This window comes from Chenopodium album, chromosome 13 (assembly GCF_948465745.1).
Source record: "Chenopodium album chromosome 13, dcCheAlbu1.1, whole genome shotgun sequence".
NCBI lineage: Eukaryota > Viridiplantae > Streptophyta > Magnoliopsida > Caryophyllales > Amaranthaceae > Chenopodium > Chenopodium album.
Genome location: NC_137846.1, coordinates 9,083,538 through 9,104,470, shown reverse-complemented (window position 1 = coordinate 9,104,470; position 20,933 = coordinate 9,083,538). Strand labels below are relative to the sequence as shown.

Genomic DNA, 20,933 nt, shown 5'->3' with positions numbered 1-20,933 from the left:
CCAAAAATAAAATTTTAAAAAATAATAAAAAAAAATCCAAAGAATGAGTCCTTGAAGCATAAGAAACTAAATTAAATAAATCAAATTAATTAAACTAACTATCATTTAATTTTTTTATTTAATTTCTAGAGAGAGAAAGTTAGAGAGAGAAAGAAAGATTGATGGATTGAAAGATGAACCCTCATTTAAACAAAAGAGGTCAAACCCAACAAACCCACAAAAACAAGACAACCCCATCAAAATATTTCTCTCTCTTCTTTCACCCACCTTCTTTCTAATCATAATCATCACCGCCGGTAACTTTTCCGGTGACATATCATATGACTTTCCGGTAACTACCCGGTAATCGGTGAAAAGGGTACCGTTAATTTCTTGTAGTAGGAACTAATTTTTTTAAAAATTTCATTTTAAGTTAGTTTTTTTTTCTTTCTTCTTTTAAGGAAATTTCTATTAAATGAAACATCAGCAAACAAAGGGTATTCATAATAAAACGAATGGATTTAGCCGTAATTCTTTCAAGTTCATCTCATCTTGTATCAAAACCGTCTCTTCCGGTGTCCGGTCAGCTAGTGCCTCCGTTGCCGCTTCCATTTCTTCTGATTCTAATGACATCAAAGACCAGGTTGGTGTTTTTGTTTTGATTGATTAATTTTGGGATTATTTTTGTTTTGGGATTAATTTTGAGTTTAACTACTGCGATTTAGTTCTTGTTGATTGGATTAGTGGTTGATTTTTAGTTCTAAGAAAAAAATGTGATGGTAATTAGTGGTTAGTTTTTGCTAGGGATTGTGTAATTTTTGTAGTTTTGGGGATGATCAAGTTGTGTTTTGGGATGTTTGATTATGACCCATTTGGGGAAATTGGGTTGTGATTTGAAGTTTTTGGGAGCAATCAATGAAATGGGTTTTTGTTGTTTTGGTAAGAAGAGAATGATTAGATGATTGGATGATTGATCAAGGAAATGGGTTGCAAATTGGGAAATTTTTGGTTGATTTTGGGTAAATTTTGTTTGTTGTTAGGTGTGGAGTTTGATGAATTATGCTTGTTGGTTACTTGTGTTGATTTACAAGTTTAGATGTTTCAGTTTGGGTTTGGGTTATGTCGTTCATTGGACTTTACTTCTGGGGCGAAATCGCAGTGTAGTGATAGAATTTGATACATTGCCGGGAGTTTATGCATTTGAGGTTTCTTAAGCTGCTTGTAATCTGTTCTTGGGCTGGAATTCTGCACTTGATCAGTTCTGTCTTTTCTTACTTGTTGCTTTCTAACCACAACCCAAAGTCTCGTGTTCTGTGTTGACATTGTTCTGTTGGTGATGCGTTGAAATTCAATCCTGTTGCATATGGATAAGTGCTATCAATGAACCTATATTATATTAATGCCTTCTTTAAAAGTTTTGGGAAGTGTGGGATTTGTGCTTCCAGCAATAACTTCTCTCTGAAGGTAGGATATGCATTTTTTTTTACCATACTTCAAATAGACTTCTGTTCAGTGGACATTAGGCATGGCCTGAAAAGGATTTTTCTTATAGAGAGCTGACTTTTTTTTGGGTTGGTTGATGTAGGATTTTACATTTTCTTTGTGTGATTTTAGATTGGTCTTAATTGTTTTTTCTTGATAGTTTGGTGGTCAGCATTTTTTTCAAATTCCAATTGTGAAACTGCAGTAGAGGAGACCCTATACCTGTATGCTTTGCTTGTTATATTATCATATATTGTGTCATTTTATATCCTAGGTGGTGCTGGTCTCATACACATTGTCGTTGTCAATGGTCTAAAACTCTAAACTTTCAGACTTGTTATTTAGCCTGCATAGGTGACATCTTTAGGCTGGCAAAGGGTAACTTGGATGAGAAATTGGTGGAATAGCTTTGTGGCTTGGTATTTTAAAGTTAAGAGAGCCGTGATTTTTTACTTTTTCTAACCCTTAGGTGCAATCTTTATACCGGTGACTGATATTTACTGCAATAATGCAATATTTCCCTAATTTTCTCGAAATGACTCTTATATCTGTGTTTGATCAACTACTGCTGTCATATTGACCAATGCATGGCAGGGAGCTGTATGAGACTCTGAATTTTCATATTTGGCAATTGTATTTTCACCCACTGGATTTCGAGATTCATTAGAATCGAAGCAGTGTATATTTGGAGCTGTATTGGATGAAGTCGACTGCAAGTATGCTTTGTTGCTGCATATCTTCATGTAGAGTTTTGCACAGTTTTAATTTAAATTATCAAAACAGGCACTCTAAGATGATACTTATGTGATGAGTCTTTGTAGCACAACTGTAGAATCTAGAGTTACACTTATAAGAGATCACCAATGCATGGTAGGGAGTTGACACTTGAGCATCTGTCAGTTATACATCTATAATTTGGTCTAAAAGCAATTAGTGTTAATTCCTAACCAAGAATAAGGTATTCAAGTATTAGAGAGAAACTCAGGAATCATATTTAGTTTCTCTTCTGCTTGTGATTTCCTTTTTTTCTCCAAACCTTACATTTGGTTCAATTTATTTTTGTTTGATGGATATTGCTTTTGTGATTTATTACTTTGTGTGGCATGTCTGATAATTAATTAGAATTTCAACTTATTGTGGCAAAACAGGTGCTATGGGCATGCTTTGACAAGATTGAACTCAGTCCATCCATCTTTAAGCGTGTTCTATTGCTTGGTTATACCAATGGTTTTCAAGTCTTGGATGTAGATGATGCCTCTATAGTCACTGAGCTGGTTTCAAGGCGCGATGGCCCATGTACGTTTTTGCAAATACAGCCTTTCCCTGCAATGTCCGAAGGTTGTGAAGGGTTTGGGGCATCACATCCCTTACTTTTGGTTGCTGCAGGAGATGAAGCAATGGGTCCAGATTCCACTCAAAGGAGAAGAGATGGACTGGTTAGAGATGGCTATATTGAATCACAGACAGGGAATGTGGTCAATTCTCCAACTGCTGTTCGCTTTTATTCGTTGAGGTCTCACAGCTATGTACATGTTCTGAGATTCCGTTCTGCTGTCCTTACAGTTAGATGCAGTCCTCGCATTGTCGCTGTGGGACTTGCTTCACAAGTGAGTAAAATAAACTCAGATCCTTTGTCAGACTGTAATGATAGACTTCCATATTGTGTTGTTAATGAGATGATAGCTCATTGGTGAATGTTTTTACATGTGAATGTTCTATCTGCATTTTAAGAATTTTTTATACTACGTGTTCTTTTTGGGTTTTATTGGCTGTGTAATATTGGGATGCAATTAAAGTTGATGTTACTGCTAGCTGTTAGCCTGAAACAAGTCCTACTAATTATCACCATAAGAGTAGTGGATTTGCAATGGTTATTTATCTATTTTAAAGCAATAAATGTGTAGAAGGTCGTAGAATGTATTCTTAGGCTGTTATAGACCCTAGTATATGACTAATATGCTGGTTTTGATATTTTAAATTTCTTCTCAATTTTGTTAGCTATGTATCTTTTTTGAGATAGGCAAGTGCTTCTCAGGAAAAGAAGAGAAATAAAATAAGAAAGATATTTTTGCCTGTATGAACCTTGAATAACAGCTTTCTTTTGTATATGCAGATATACTGCTTTGATGCTCTCACTCTCGAGAACAAATTTAGTGTTTTGACTTATCCTGTCCCTCAAATGGCTGGCCTGGGAATGGTTGGTATAAATGTTGGTTATGGTCCCATGGATGTTGGTCCCAGGTGGTTAGCTTATGCTTCTAATAACCCCTTACTAACTAACACTGGGCAGTTAAGTCCCCAAAGTCTTACACCTTCTCCTGGCGTAAGCCCTTCAACATCACCTAGCGGTGGGAATATAGTGGCGAGGTATGCTATGGAGTCAAGCAAGCAGTTGGCTGCTGGGTTGATTAATCTTGGTGACATGAGCTACAAAACGTTCTCCAAGTACTGTAATGAACTTCTTCCTGATGGTTCTAATTCTCCTGTAACTTCCAGCTCTGGCTGGAGAGTTAACAAAACGTCAGCTAATTCACCTGAGACTGATACTGCTGGGATGGTGAGTCTTCTTGATACTTAAGTGAAAGTATGCAAGACCTTGCATTTCCCATGCTTTGGCTCATGGATTTTGCATGTTTTTGTGTTGATTGTTGCAGGTTATTGTTAAAGATTTTGTTTCCAGAGCTGTTATAGCACACTTTAGGGCTCATACAAGCCCAATTTCTGCTCTTTGTTTTGATCCTAGCGGGACGCTTCTGGTGACCGCATCAATCCATGGTAATAATATAAACATCTTCCGGATAATGCCATCCAGCTCAAAGAATGGGACAGGTAGTCAGAACTACAATTGGACAACATCTCACGTGCATCTATATAAGCTTCATCGTGGCTTCACAACTGCAGTATGTTTGAATTTAAACTTTTGTTGTTTATCTATTATTTTATACATCTTTTCTAGACTCAATTTTTCTTTTGGCTCAAAATTGGAGTTTTACACTTTATGCATAAATTTTAGAGAAGTTTGCTATCTTGCTTTGTGTTATTATAAAAACTGCGTAGCTATGCTCATCTGTATATTTGCAATCAACTTCCAGATGATACTTATATTGTGGCAATTTAGTCACTTTATTAACCTCCTTTTTACCATTAAGAAATAAATGTTTAGATATGTACTAAGGGCTGTTATTTTAGTGATTCACATTCTCAAGTTCTTTTCCCCATGTTAATTTATGGTCTTCTCTCAGGTTATTCAAGATATTTGTTTCAGCCAATATAGCCAATGGGTAGCCATCATCTCATCAAAAGGGACTTGCCACATATATGTTTTGTCTCCTTTTGGTGGGGAGTGTGGGCTCCAAGTTCGAAATTCTCACGTTGATGGGCCAACTCTGGTCCCTGTTCTATCTTTACCATGGTGGTCTACTTCATCTTATACTGTAAATCAACAGTCTTTGTCTATTCCTCCACCACCTCCAGTCACTCTCTCTGTTGTTAGTAGAATAAGAACCGGTAATTCTGGCTGGCTCAACACAGTTAGCAGCGCTGCATCTTCTGCCGCTGGAATGGGCTCTGTGCAACCTTCTGCTGTTTCTGCTGTTTTCCACTGTTCAATGCCTAGTGGCTCTTCCCGTGGACGCTCCTTGGAGCACCTTTTGGTTTACTCTCCTTGCGGTCATCTTATCCAATACGGACTTATCCCATCGATGGGGATAGATACAACTGATACAGCTCCTAGAACTGGTTCGGGCTCTCTGGTGCAGATACAAGATGATGACTTAAGGGTGAAATCTGAAGTCGTCCATTGGTGGGATGTTTGCAGAAGAGCAGATTGGCCAGAAAGAGAAGAGTCCATCAAGGGGACATCTTTTGGCGCAAAAGAACCTTCAGAAATGGTCTTGGAAACATCTGACTTTGAAGATAATGACAATAGTGGAAAGGGAGAAGAGCTACACGAACAATCCACCTTATATCTTTCCAATGCAGAAGTTCAAATGAATTATGGAAGAATGCCATCATGGCAAAATTCCAAGGTAAGTGCTGTTCTTTTAGATACATTAAGCAATCTTATACTTAGTTTCATTTTTTTAGTTGACATGTTTTTGACTTTGAGCACTTTTCAATATTCACTCTAGTTAATTTGATTTCCTTTTGTGTTTTATACTTAAGAAATTAAACAGTTCTGTTGGGTCTTGTTAGATTCATCTCAATATAAATTTTCCACCTATATACTTTTTATACTATTTTCTTATTGATTATTGAGCATATCAATGTTTGAATACATGCATTGGCAAAGGTGTTTAAAAAAATGTGTCAATTAAAATGAAACAGAGGAAGTATTTATCAATGAAATGTTATTCCCTAACTCACTTCGTTACATGGCTTGTAGATACATTTCTTTGCTATGAATTCTATGGTGCCTGACAACCAGAAATCTTCTGTTGATGATAATATTGGTGGAGAAATCGAAATCGAAAAGGTCTTACATCTCGAGATTGAAATAAAGAGGAAGGATTTGTTGCCTGTTTTTGAGCACTTTCACAATGTGAAACCTGATTGGAACAACAGGTATAAATACCTCCTTGCAATTAATTGGCCCACCCTTTCTTACTTCATCTTAAAATACTCCATTGATCTCTCTTTGTTTGGCAGTTAACTACCACATTATCAAACTCTTTCCATATTGGTGTCAACAGCTTGCTATAGTCATCACCAAGGAATAAGCTTATTTTAATGATTTTATCTAGCTGATGTAAATTTGGTTGTTTGCTGCATTTTTTGTTTGTTGTGAATTCCTTTTTTACCTGTGTCCATGTTTTGTTAGTATTTCACCCCCTTTAGAGTTTTACACTATTCAAATTCTTTACTTTGAAATCTTTGGTGTTTTTTATTCATGTTAAATGTTTGTCTTTTGGGGTCTTGCTTGATTTATCTTGAAAGTATCCTTTCAGAATATCAATTTGTTAGAACTTTAACTTATTGAGAGCTAAAGATATTAATTGTTGAAATTATGCATTGACAAGCGTGAAAATGGAAGTGTTGGTATCAAGAAACGGAGAATGTATTGCTTTTGGGCATGGGGGCATTAACCCTTCTCAAATAAAAAGTTCTACCTTCGTTTCAAATTATTTGCAATGATTAGACATTTGAAAAGGAGGTAGTTTTGTTTTTCTCTATAAATGGTAACAGCTCGTTATGGACATTTCAGAAGAAAAACGATATTACCTTTAATTTTTAAAGTTATTGTTTTTTTTTTCCTTTTCTATCTAGGTCTCTAATTCACATCTTTAATTATTATTGTCTGTGGCTTAGTACTTATAGATATTATTAAAATTTATAATGTGAAAGTTAAATTGAGTTGAATTTAACAGAATTATGATTTTTTTTTTGTTGATTAAGTATCTAATACGATCAACGTTTTACTAACTTCGACTTTTAAAAAGTTATGTGAGAACAACTAAAAAACTTAGTATTTGATATGGCATTGTATTGCTACAGACTTTGGGTGTGAGCTTATTCTTGCAAATATGTGCAAAGTGCAAACTACTGTTATTGTCTACTAAATAGGCAGGCTGTTGGTACAATTCAAATCACGTTTGATTGTATATAAGCCTTGGTCTCTTGGACTTTTTTGTTTTATAAGAATGTTTTAAATCGTTAGCAGAGAATGGCTTGAAAGTTACCCATGTTAAATTCTCAGCACTCAAGTTCATGTAACTTGTAATAAGGAAAATATAAAAAGATTACCTTTTGATTTCTATAATTGATTTTGGCTTCCTGTAATCCTGTTATTACTGTAATTCTGGTGCATGTCCATACTGTAGAGCTGTTTTATAGTCTCACGTATTTTAAGTTAGAGGAGTTATACTTAAATTGTTTCTCTGAACACAATTACAGCCTTGGCGCCTTGCATGATCATCTATGATGGGCAGATATATTCCATGCGTGGTTTTTCTCTTTTGCTGTCATCCTTGTAATCTCATTCTTTTTTTCAGGGGTGCAATTGGTTATTCTACATCTAGATCTGAATCTCATTTGGCTGATGACAAGTATCCATCTCCTGCCATTGTCCATCCTCAAACTGTACAGAACTCCCACTTTGGTAAGAAAATTTTTAAGCTTGTTTTGCCTGTCTGTTTTTGGTTCTGTGATCTAAATTATCTTCTGCATTTTCTGTCAGGTTCCTTTGCACCAGATGCACAGATGGATGCAGTCAAGTCTTATCTGGGAATTGCGCAAAATCAGATCATTAATAATGGGATGCAAGTCTCTTCTAAATTTCCTTCACCTTTACTGACTCAAAATTCATTAAAACTTGATGATACTTCCACCATGGAAATCTCACCACCTGAAAACAGCTGCCTTGTAAATAGTCCATCCCCTGTAAAGAATGCCTCACTCTCAGCTGAAAGAGCTAACCCAAAGGAAGTTCAATCGTCCAGCAGTGTCGGAGGCAGTGAAGCTTCAAATGTTAGTTCTAACCGTTCTGATTTTAGTATGAACGTTGCTGATGAGAGCTCTGTTCAAGACCCACTAGATTTTGGGGGTTTTTTCGAAGAGGAATATTGTAAAGCTGCACCTCTTGACGAAAGCAATGAGCTATCAGAAGTTGTTACTGATGTAGATAGTAGCAGCAGCCCCCGCGAGAAAGAGAAGTCTGAAGAAGATGTTGAGAACGATGAATTGCTTGGAGGTGTATTTGCCTTTTCTGAAGAAGGTATGAACTCGTAGCTTCACCTTAATCAAAGGGCATAGTTAATGATACATTTATCTTTGATCTGATTTTCTTTAGCCTCGCCCTATTCTATGCTTCTTGACCCGATACGCTTTGGATGTATATTGTTAGAAATAATTATGCTGCTAACCTCAAAACGACACACAGGATAGTCTATTCCCCAACACCTTGTTTATGTTCATGACTGGTCAAGATCATGTACAATGTGGTGATCTACATTTTAGACATATAGGAATTTGTCACAAGGTATGTCGAAAGAAATGAAATTAAAACAGAAATGAAGAATGATTAGTTGGAAATTATCAGTTGAGCTGGTCTGATTAAGGAAGAGATGGGAGCTTCATGTGGTCTTTGAGAGGTGGCTCTCAACAGCAGTCTTATCTGGTTAGGTTAAAATTTGTATATTTGACCTCTCCAAGTCCATAGACAGCCACTCAGCCAGATACATATTGAATTATGGTAGTGCTTTTGTTTACCAGAAACTTGAACCCAAAGTTGTTAGTAAAGAAATATATAATTAAAACTTTCTGTGTATGATAGGGTTGAGTTGGTGCGACCCAGGACTATTGAATGCAGTAGATGGTTGTGACAGGGTCTCAGTAGGCGTGAACATGCTATCAACCATTTTTTTTTTTTTTTTTTTTTTTTTTTTTGGTGTAGAGAGAGTCCAGTAGGGGGCAGTGTAGACGGAATTTAATCTTTGGCCTTGGGTACCCTCCTTCCACCTATATTTTAATTAATTAAGCCAATACTGCTTCTAACAGCCACACTAATGTCACCATATGACTGTTGAGAAACGAATAAACTGGGCAATTAATTATCCAAGGATTAATACACTGCAAAATTATCATTTGTTGTTTGAAATTGGACCCTTATTGTGTATCCCTAAGCTACATCTATCCTTGTTTCAAAAAAAAAAAAAAAAAAAAAAGGCTACAGCTATCCTTCCTTTGTATTGTTTGTGGTTCATTTATCGCGGTCAATGTGTCCTGTAAACTGCTACGGTTCATTTTAGTGCTTTCGAATGTGGAGGATGTAATCTGCAGAATTACTATATTTAAATCTGATATCTTCATACCTTTCTTTTGTAGGATGAGAAGCAAACCCCAGTCGGCTCTCTTTGTGCTGGATTTGTGCCAAATATAGTAAAATTCTGGTCAGCGTTCAGCCACATGGAGGGTGATGTTTCGAGTAATTTTAAGGTTTTCAGTCCATCATAGCCATTCAATATTGCATCTGTTGAACAGACTCATTCACTCGGGGGGTACGATGTATATTTTTTTCTTTAATTCACTTTTCTTACCTCTTTTGTGTCATTGCTACCAAAGCAAGTGCTTCTGGTTTTCCATTCTTCTAGTTTTACCTGTACATGTTGTAGATTGAAATAGTTCCGATGATTTCTGTGATCATATGTTATTTTAATGCTATGTAACACTAAATTCTTCTTCAAGGAAAAAAAAAAAAGAAAAATTAGAAATAAGAAAAAAGGAAAGAAAAAAAATTGAATGATTGTTAGTTCTGCTGTACATTTTTTTTTATCTCCAAGCATGATTTTTTCCCGTATGATTATAAACGTTATAGTCTGATAGATGGTTCATGCTGGCTTTCTTGTGGTAGGTTTAAAATCTGATACGTAGTATATTAATCTTTGGTGATAACTAATAACCAAGGATGGTTTATAAAGTATTCTCAAATAGAATGTGGCCTAGGATGGCTGTTACTCTGTTAGGCTTAGAGGTGGAATTGTGCGAAACGGGTTATCTAATTCAGGTTCGTATCATATTTAATGATTATTCCAAGTGAGGAAACTTTCAGTTCTGATACAAGTTGGGTCATATTGGGATTTGGAGACCTTTGGTTCGAGTTTATGTATTGTTTGGATTAATTTTGGTTTGTGTTAGTTTTGGGTCATCCAGTTTCGAGTATGTTTCGTGTATTGATCCCGTCTGAATTCAAGATTTGAGTATGGGTTGGTCACTTGGTCATCGTGTTTTGACTCATGCAAGCATGGTGTGAGACAGTACTGGAATGTGGAATCTGGAGTGCAAAGAATGAGGTCGGGTCATCCATGATACATCCATGTAAATTTTTACTGTTTCTGATAGACCGAAAGGCAACACAGCAATACAAATATAAGTAAAATTGTATACTACTGAGTACATTTTTGTAATCAACTACTTCGTATTTAATTTCAACAACTTAAGTACTCCATTTATCTTAAATTAATTGTTATGTTAATCAATTTTGAATTTCTACCTATATAAGAAGCCCTTCACTAGCCTGTCAAAAAGAAATAAAAAATAAACGAAAAAAAAGCAGCCCTTTATGACCTGTTCTGTTCAGCTTAATTTCAGTTTAGCTTAGCTCTAATCAGTTTAGTTCAATTTCTAATTTTCCTTCTCTAATAAACAATTCATTTCAACTCAGCTCAATTAAGTTGTTTTCAATAAATCGGAATAGGCCCTTAATTTGTGTAAATTTTAATGCCTTTCTTACCCCTATTTCTTACAAGCTATGAGACATGCGCCGCACTAGCCAACTACGCCACCACCCCATATTTCTTACTCCGCTTGTCCTCTTTTTGTTTGCGTTATATGACTCATAAAACTCTCACATAAAATAGACCTATGGTGCAAGTAAAAGGGGATAGAGGGAGTACAAGCTAGACTTGTTAATGTGAATCAATTGGAAGAATTAAAACCTACTCAGTATGAATTTCACCATACGTACCAAGACATTTTGTAAAAATGTTAATTATTTTCCCTGTTTCTTTTTATCTTATCAATTTTGATGTGTGTAAATAAACAGATAAATAGTAACATTGCACGTCTAAATGATCTAGTGTTATACTGAGTAAGTAACAACTTTCAATTCAATGGTATGTGTTAAACCTCCCTTGGTTTTTTTTTTTTTTTTTTTTTTTTTCTCTCCTCTAGCATATCCATCTTTTTTCTACCAGTAATAAATACTTTTGTTGTTACATCTTAATTTTCCTCTTATTTTTTTGTTCTTTTTGTCTTCTTTCAGTTGTTATACATGGGCATATACCTCACGGGTATTTGCCTATAATGCCTAGAATGGATTGATGAACAATTTTCATCTTATCAAATTTTCCTATTTTACCCCTTCATTTTCAAATATTGTAGGCCACATGTATCTTGATAAAAATTGGTTCAATCAATCTTGCTATCCATCTCTTTTTTCTGTCTCACCATTTAAGTGAGTAAATAGCTTAGTATTGGTTATTGCACATGAATTTAAATTAGAATCACTTAGCATTAACTATGGGCTTGTCTAATCATTGTCAATTTTCAGTTTTGGGTTTTAAGATTTCTAAAATCAGCATGTGAATTAAATAATTCATCAACTATATTTATATTGCTTTTGAAATTAGCAACTACTGTAATATCTAGAAGTCACTTAATTGTGGTTTTCTCAATATTTATTTTTAGTTTTATAAAAAGGAAAAAGATATATATAAGAAGCTAAAAATGAAAAAAATTGACAATAAATAAACATTTATTACACCGATTTACTCGTGAATTGTCGATAAATTCTCAACTTAATACTAAAAAAGGAAGTATATTAAATGTTTATATGCAGCCCTTAAGGCTGCTTATAGCATTACCCTTATAAAAATATCAGAAACAACAACGAATGAATCCTAAACTTTTTATCGAATTGTCCGTTTTGTGTGCAACTGACCATACCATGTGGCCGCTTGTAAAAAAAAATTAAAGTACCTTTATAATACTGATCGAGTAACCCCTATAATAATGACGAAGTAACCCCTATAACATTGACAAAGTAACCCCTGTGACACTAATTAAGTAACTCTTATTACACTAATGAAGTAACCCCCATGGTAGCTGGTCACACCGTGTGGCTAGCCACATATAAGAATTTGTGTTTATCGATTTAACGTGTGATTTTTCCTAATTAATAAGTTTATGTCAATGCCAAATTAGGAAATAATCTTGAGGTTTATACACAACCCTTATGGCATAATTATCATAATCATTATGTATGATATATGTTGAAACCCATTGTAGCCCACTTATGAGTGTCCCACATTGGAGAAAGAGGAGAGATGATTTCACTTTATAAGGTAGAGGAGTACCTCCTACTATTGCCAATTGGTTTTAGTATAGAAGCTCCAAAGCCTTGTTTGTGGACCTAACGCTCCTCCTCCTTGTTCGGGTTGCCCAGGCCCATTTCATATTATTTCGAAATTTAACATGGTATCAGAGCCCGGGTTGCGGGTCTCTTCTAAACTGGGTATTTAATCGCTACTGGATAAGGATTTACCTCGACAGGATGTCCAGCCCCTAAGAGAATTATTGATCTGGCCTTATCCAGTTAGCTCTGAAGTTCTAAGGACACTCATAAGTGAGGGGGAGTGTTGAAACCCATTGTAGCCCACTTATGAGTGTCCCACATTGGAGAAAGAGGAGAGATGATTTCACTTTATAAGGTAGAGGAGTACCTCCTACTATTGCCAATTGGTTTTAGTATGGAAGCTCCAAAGCCTTGTTTGTGGACCTAACTCTCCTCCTCCTTGTTCGGGTTGCCCAGACCCATTTCATATTGTTTCGAAATTTAACAATATAACATGGTAGAATAAGCATTAAGGTTAAAAGATGTATCTAATACTTAATCACAATTATCATCGTTGGATTATTCTCTCACTATTGTTAATAAAAAGATCTTTATGCTAAAATGAGGAAAATTTAGGAAAAACCAAATCCTTTTACCTATTGTCGATTACCTATTTATTTAATCTTTGTTACACATTAACCATTTTTTTTTTTTTTTCAATCACGACTTCGACATTCAATCGTACTAGTCATCCCTGTTAACTTTTTTTTTTTTTTTTTTTTTTTTTTTTTTTTCATTTACGACTGTTTATTATAATTTCAGTAATCATTGATGGAAAGGTAAATTTAGAATGAAAGGAATAATAAATGAGAGGTTTATCCTCTCTTCTTCTCTTCAATTTTTTTCACACTAGATTCACTAATGATTTGAAGTGTCGATTTGTAGTATTGTACCAATAATTATTTCAATGAGTGTTAATTTCACTCGAATTCGCCCCATGTTGAGATGCCTTTTCAATCCTTGAATTGATAATCTTCATTAGTCATTTCTACAATAGAGTGGTCCTCACCCTATTAAGAGCAATGGTGTAAGGCAATCATTTTTTCTTAACAAAGGAGTACTTCATTTGATTTTATGACTCATATCATTGATTCAATTATGTGGAGTGTAAGTTTATTTGAAATAATTAAATGAATTTATATGAACTCCAACTATATAACCTACTCCCTACAATATGGATCCATCTCTATAACTCTCTCACATGCGAATATACTAGTATATATCAACACATTGTTAAATTAGGGTTCCAATTAATTAAGTCATTATTAGTTAATCTCTTATTCATAGTGTTGCTCAACCTTGGTTGGCTGGTGTTCATATGGCTCGACATTCTTCGATGTGTCTACACCCTATAGAAGCTAGGGTTTATGTCCTTTGTAAGTAAAATATTGCTTACTTGACTAGCTAGATGGAGAATTGTTACTCGCATTCATAGTGTTGCTTCTAGCTTGAATTGGAGTAAAATCATACATGCAAAAAGTCATTGTGACATGGTTTATCATATAAAATATGTGAGTTTGTGATTAATCATGTACTTAACTGACTTATAATTATATTATGTTTTCTTGAATATCTGTATTAACGAGTTAAGTTTGTCCTTTGTTAGAGACTAATTAACTTCATATCATATGTGCAAAAAGTCATTGTGACATGGTTACATTTATCATATAAAATGTGTGAGTTTGTGATTAATCATGTACTTAACTGACTTATAATTATATTATGTTTTCTTGAATATCTGTATTAACGAGTTAAGTTTGTCTTTTGTTAGATATTAATTAACTTCATTAATAAAAAAAAAAAGTGTTTATGAGAAAAAAGAAAAGAAATTATGGAGTACTAATACAAACATATCTTATTTTGACAAAAATAGGAAGATGCTTGCTGAAAACCTTGGCTAGAGTGAACCCAAAGAGGTAAAAGGGTACACAAATACCTTACTAGTGGCTATTATTATCAAATTAAATTGTTTCTGATCTGTTAACTTTTTATTATTTTTCCACCAATAACTAATTGACACCAAACAAGCTGCATCAACATCAACAACAAATTAAACCATAATAAGGAAAGGCTTGTAGGGTACAAGATCTATTAAAGCAATTTGATGTAAAATTTTGAAAAGATCTACAAAAAAGAAAGAGGTCGTTAGGTAAAAGATTACATGAACTAGGAGTGCTAGTTTTCTAGCTAGCTTAGTGTTACCCGGCCCTCACCTATCGATCTGACTATTAGTTACTCATATGAGTCTTATCGAACAACAAAGGAAAATTAAATAGTATTTTAGTAGACTTGATCATGGGTCGGGTGCTCGGGTCTAGGCCAAAAAAGTTACTATTTCAGGCCGGAATGGATTCAAGTTTAGGCCAAAAAAAAAAAAAAATTGTGCCCAAGCAGATTTTCTAACCATTTCAAACGGGCCAAAGTTATAAAACTAAGAATTAGTATTAGGTTGCCCAAAACCAAACATATTTTCAAAAATTGGGCAATTTCGGGCGAGCAAGTAAGCCAATCTTCTTTTGATCAACTTTTTATATAATAGTAACAAAATCGTGAAGATTCAAGTTGTAAGATAACAAGAGTAGTTTTTCCTTTCTAGTCCTAAAAAATATCTTACTTTATCTGTTTCAAAACATATCGTATTGCAACAACTTGTTTGACAAATCTGCCAATGCTCAAGCAACACAACTTTATGCAATCTTCTACTTTTTATTAGTAAAATTCATGAAAATTTATATAGTATCACATGATTACAAAAGCCAAAGTATTACACGTATCTATTCTAATATACCAATGGATTTTTTCGCGCTTGCATGTCTTTTACATTGTCATTGCAGGCATGTACTGAAATACAAAGGTTATTCCGCGCTTGCATGTTAAGTCTATTATACTACAAAGGAAATTGTAGTACCTTAATTAATTAGCAAAGCAAGCAAATCATAATAATTTCATGTAGTTGATTGAACAAAACATGATATTAAACTAGTTTTTGAAAGAGTAGTAGTTGTAGTAGTAGTACGTGATCAAAGTTAAAGAAGTGAAAAAGGGTGTTTTCATGCATTTGAATCTTACTTTCTCCTGTTTTCTTTTGATGACGTTATCTAATTACGGTATATTCTGAGGAAAGTTGATTGGCGAGTGAGATAATGTGGAGAAAACAAAGAATGAGTAGGTTGTTAAAAATAGAATACAGTGGATACATTAAAATATAGAGATAGGGCATTAAAAAATTTGTTATACTTTTAAAAAAATGTGTCCATTTATATTCACACAAATAAGAAATATATTGTACTCGTATTATTTTAAAGTAGTGTAGGAAATATCTACTAAAAAAATTAGACTAGTATATATATATCTATTGTTATATACTTCGTATATACGACTATATGAGTGTAGAAAATATCTACTAAAAAAATTAGACTATATGAGAATATGAGTGTATTATATCTATTGTTATATATTTTAAACTTGTAATATTATATCTATTGTTATATATATATATGACTATATGAGTGTAGGAAATATCTACTAAAAAAATTAGACTAGTATATATAGCTAGCAATATTTTATTTATACTATTGCAATAACGATTAGAATTGTTACACCAAATAGATCAAGCACTAGGAAAAAAAAAAAAAAAAAAAAGAAAAGAAATATTGTATTAATCTTACTTATAACCGTGATTTCAAGTCATCTAACAAAGCCGGTAATTTGATATCAAATTATTACTTTTGGATTTGGTGGAGATTCTTACAATATCATAGGCGGATCTAGTATGAATTATGGCAACACGTGTTCTATCACATTTTTTAAAAATATGAGTGTGTATTTTGACAATAAATCATGTTCAATGACGCAATAATTTTAAATACGCATTTAATTCATATAAATATTATGTAGAAGTGTGCAAGAAAAATATAAAATAGCATTTGTGAGTATTTTATTCTCAAAGTACCAGTACTAGTTTTTTTTTTTTTTTTTTTTTTTTTTTTTTTTTTTTCTCAAGTAGTGGAAAAGCAGATATCTGATAGAAGAGAGACAAATAAATGTTGTCATGAAAACAGTGCAAGTAGAAAATCTTTTTAGTTTTACAAATGGAATGTTTTATGTGCACTATCATGTGAGTTGGAATGAAAAACATGGGCCAAAAAAAATTAAGGCCTAAACTGCTTTGGTGGGGGCCGTACTCCTCACCATTTCCTTCGCATGATAATGTACAGTAAGGAATCTACCGATTTTACTTCAATTGTTCAATGGTTAAGTGGAATTGAAATTGAACTCGACTAGGTTAACTGAAACTAATAAGCTCGAAGTCAAACTCGTAATTTGATAACTTAGAATTGACATCAATTGAGTAGATTTAATTTGACTTCTAACTTTACTCGACATTAGATGACTAAAAAATAACCTAATTTCACCATGAAGGATAATTTCTTCTGATATGTTTCATATTTACGAACAAAATCAATTGAAGATTATGAAATCCTACTGATATTGGTATCAAATCCTCAGTGATTCTTTAATGTCAACAAAATAGGTTAAATATAACGAAATCAAACATACGGTATATCAATTATACTTGAAAAAAAAAAATAACTTTTTGGTGCGTGCATTAGATATAAAATGAACAAATTTACTACACACGACACACCACTCAATATTCAGGTAAGTTTTTTTAGCTGATTTTGAATAACTTTAATTTACAACAATATACCGTATTCCGTAACTAACATATTCCGTACTATTCCGTATTTAACCTAATCCGTACTCCGTAAAATAATTGGCTTTATTCAAAATGTGGTCATTACCATTTGACTCCACAAAAAAAAAAAAAAAAAAAAAAAAAAAAAAAAAAAAAAAAAATCTTAGCCAAATGACACGATTATTACACCACAAAAAATTAAACGCCAAACAATAGTAACTCCCCTAATTAATGTGTTCTTCTTTGACTAATTGACTACATAATTCATATGTCACATTATACATACATACAATTATCAATTCTACTACTATATAAATGAATAACCCCTTCTCATAAAAATCACAACAAAAATAATTCTCATTTTTCATTCTTCTTTAATTTAGAGAGAGAAAAAATTTCGTGAAAAAAAAAAAATGAATTCTAGAGTTGTTGAAATGCAGAGCAAATATGCTGAGTATGCCATCTCTTTGATTGCTCAGGTACTAATTATTGTAATCAACGTTATTAATTAAATCTCGTTTCTCTCTCTAATTAAGCTTCTTATTAATTAACCTCTGTTTTTATTTTCTTGTAAAAACAGGGGATTATGGATGATCAATTCAATCGTATCCAAAATATGCAAGATAATTCCAACCCCAAATTTTTATCAGAAATTCTGCGTTGTTATCTTGGAGATATGCCAAAACTCATCCATAGCTTGGCTTTGGATCTGTTAGTTTTTCTCTCTCTTTTAATTAAATTTTTTAGTGTGATTAATTAAATTAAATTAATTTATTTATTTTATTTTATTTATGTGTTTAAATTAATGAATGGATGAAATTATGCAGGCAACAGCAACATGTGGACTTCGTGAAGCTTGATAAGACTCTCCATAATATAAAGGGAAGCAGTTCAAGGTAATTAATCTTTCTCATTATTTGAAAATGGTTGTTAATTGCTGATATTAATTGTTGATTAAGAGTGTAATTGATTGCTAATGAAGGTATATCATAGTTTATAATCTGACAACAGTCAGAGAATCTGGGCTTTATTGTCATTATTTTTATCTTTTGCTTTTTTTTTACAAAGGATTATCAATAAGGGACAGAGGGAGTATTATGAAATTAGATATTATGACGAATCTAATGATATATTATATAATAATAATTATTCATTTTATAAAAGTGAAAAAATTAAGTCAACTATAGTATGTAAATAGTGCAAAAATCAAATTGATGCATTTAAAAAAAAAACGGAGGGAGTACTTCCGTTATTGAAGTTGAGTTCTTTTTTACTTTATTGAGTTGTTAGCATTCTTAGCAACCCTTTGTTTGTCTGTAAAAAAAAAAAAAAAAAAAAAAAAAAAAGCCTTTTGCTTGTCCATAATAGATTTTGTTTCTAGAGCAATTGAGGATTACGAGATTTAATTCCGACATGTTGGGAATTTTTCCACAAGACTGTAGATTACAAAATTAAATTCCGACATCTGATCTTTCTTTTTGAGTCAGTATTAAATTTTGTTTCAAGAATAATTGAGGATTACGAGGTTTAATAATATGATGTGTCGGTTTTCATTTCACTAGAATTTGAATTAGGAGATTTGTTTGTATGATATTTTGCTTCAATAGTAATTGTGGATTATGAAGTTAATTTTGACATGTTGGATATTATATACTCGTATTGATATAGACTAATGGTTATGAAATTTAATTCCGACATCTCTCTTTTGAGTTTGTATTAAATTTTGTTTCAACAATAATTGGGAATTAAAAGATTTGATACCGACGTGTCAATTATCATTTCACGAGAATATAGATTACGAGATTTCATTTGACATGTCGGACATCATTTCATAACACTATATTTTTTCATTGATGTTTTTTTTGGTGAATATTTGCCCTTGAAATGTTTTGACCATTGACCTTTAACGCTCACACATGACACACATTTTGTTCTTCTTGCCAGTTACCACACAAACAGTTTTTTTTTTTTTTTTTTTTTTTTTTTTTCCTTCAAAAAATGGATATAATTATTTGACTAATAATGAATTGAAGAAAATTAAAACATTTGCAAGCGATTGAAAATTTTCTCTTAATTAATTATAACTAGATGTAAGCCCGTGCGATGCACGGTTCTAGTAAATCATTTTATTTAATTTAAAATTTTGTAAATTTATGAAGATCATTCATTAAATATATGGATAAAATTCCTAATATCATAAGATAATTTTTTTAATTTTAACCCCAAAGTTATCTTTTGTTGCTTTATTTATTTTATGTGATGCTTGAATTTAAAATCCCAAACCTTATTCACTAATTTTGCTTATGTGACAATTTAAATTTTTAATTCAAAAAAGAAATGACAAATCTCGTTTTTTTATTGATCAAAATAAGTCTTTTGCCTACGCGTTTATTTAATATACTTGTTCGGTTTAAAAGGTTAGTCTCATTTATAATCGTTTAACTATTAAAAATTATGGGAAATTAGTCATATGAGATATAGTTTTATTCTCGATTAGTATATTATTAAAATCAAACTTTTATAATATTTGTTATGGAGAGATTAAAGATATTTGCGATAAAAAAATTTGCATCCATATATGTAAAAAAGATAATTTTTTTTTTGAGAAGATAATTATTGGTTTTTAAAAATAATTTAAATTTTAACTATTCTCTATTCGTTGTTTTTACCTATGTGTCAAAATTCTTAAATCTTATTCGTCACTTTTGCTTAGGTGGCGAGTAGATTTTTTAATTCTAAAATAAATTATTAATCTAATTTTTCATTGGACAAAATAATACATTTTCTTATGTGGCGCGCCAAATGCTCCCGAAAAATGCCTACTTTATTTATATATATTAGATTACAACGGCTAACATTTTTTTTTTTTTTTTTTTGGCCTACTTATGATAATGCAGCATCGGTGCAATCTGTGTGCTGAATGCATGTAATGAATTTGTAGCTTGCTGCAAAGAGCAAGACATTGAAGGGTATGCTTAATACTATCTATTTTTCTACACATTATCACTTTGTATATTTATATTATATAGTTCTAAAATATTTAATGACTTCATTTTATTATAAATACTTTCTTATATATAGGTGCTTTAAGTGCTGGGAACAAACAAGCAATGCATTTGCATTGGTGAAGCTCAAGCTTGAGGCCTTACTTATTGTGAGTAAAAAAATTTCATTACTCTTAAATTACATACGTTTAGCTGATTAACACGATGCTTTAATTCGTGATCAAGTAATAATGTTCAAAATTATTAATCAGACACTTATAATTTAATTAAACTTCTTAGCTCATCAAGTCGATCATATGCATAAAAGGGTCAAGAGATCAATAAACTTATTATTGAGACGTACTAGTAATATGTGCTTATGAATGTGTAGCTGGAGCAGCAGATTCGAGCAGCCGGAGGCATAGTTCCAAAGCCAGCGGGTTATTAGAAGTGTCGTAGATCATCAGCAACATCGTGATTCATGCATGCGTGGTGGTTGCTGATCAATTGGAGCGTTGGAGGGTAGAAGAAGTGTTTTGGTGTTTTGCTCTTTATATTAAATAAATAAAATAGACAATATAGTACTATGTTTAATATTTTCCTTTAATTATAAGGTTTTCTTATGAACCTTTGTAAGACAATTATTAATCTATATGCATGCATGCATGCTCTATTTTATTTTTGTTATATTTTGGTCTACATATTTTTTTATATTGATATCTTTGTGATTTTGGTAGTAGTAAAATAGGATAATTTGATTTATTTTTTCTGTGGCATATTCAATCTTAACTTGTTTTTTAAGGTTATTAAACTGAAATTTAATTTCCAAAATATGATGAATTTATGTAACTTCATTTACTTTCGAAATGATTTTTTTTTTTCAATGTAAAATTATAATTTA

At 32.5% G+C, this 20,933-nt stretch overlaps 2 protein-coding genes across 2 annotated transcripts; both read left to right on the top strand.

Annotated features, from left to right (window-relative positions):
* Positions 1-142: 142 nt before the first annotated feature.
* LOC145574528 (autophagy-related protein 18h-like) lies at positions 143-9,706 on the top strand. Its single transcript, XM_081632343.1, has 9 exons — positions 143-622; positions 2,610-3,068; positions 3,575-4,018; positions 4,116-4,361; positions 4,704-5,489; positions 5,846-6,024; positions 7,452-7,558; positions 7,637-8,173; positions 9,283-9,706. The coding sequence occupies exons 1-9, from the start codon at positions 455-457 to the stop codon at positions 9,285-9,287; spliced, it is 2,931 nt and encodes a 976-aa protein (XP_081488469.1). The 5' UTR covers positions 143-454; the 3' UTR covers positions 9,288-9,706.
* Positions 9,707-17,385: 7,679 nt separating this feature from the next.
* Positions 17,386-20,719, top strand: LOC145576241 (histidine-containing phosphotransfer protein 1-like). The gene is made up of 6 exons (XM_081634025.1): positions 17,386-17,527; positions 17,629-17,759; positions 17,876-17,944; positions 19,946-20,017; positions 20,130-20,202; positions 20,424-20,719. The coding sequence occupies exons 1-6, from the start codon at positions 17,462-17,464 to the stop codon at positions 20,478-20,480; spliced, it is 468 nt and encodes a 155-aa protein (XP_081490151.1). The 5' UTR covers positions 17,386-17,461; the 3' UTR covers positions 20,481-20,719.
* The last annotated feature ends 214 nt before the right edge of the window (positions 20,720-20,933 follow it).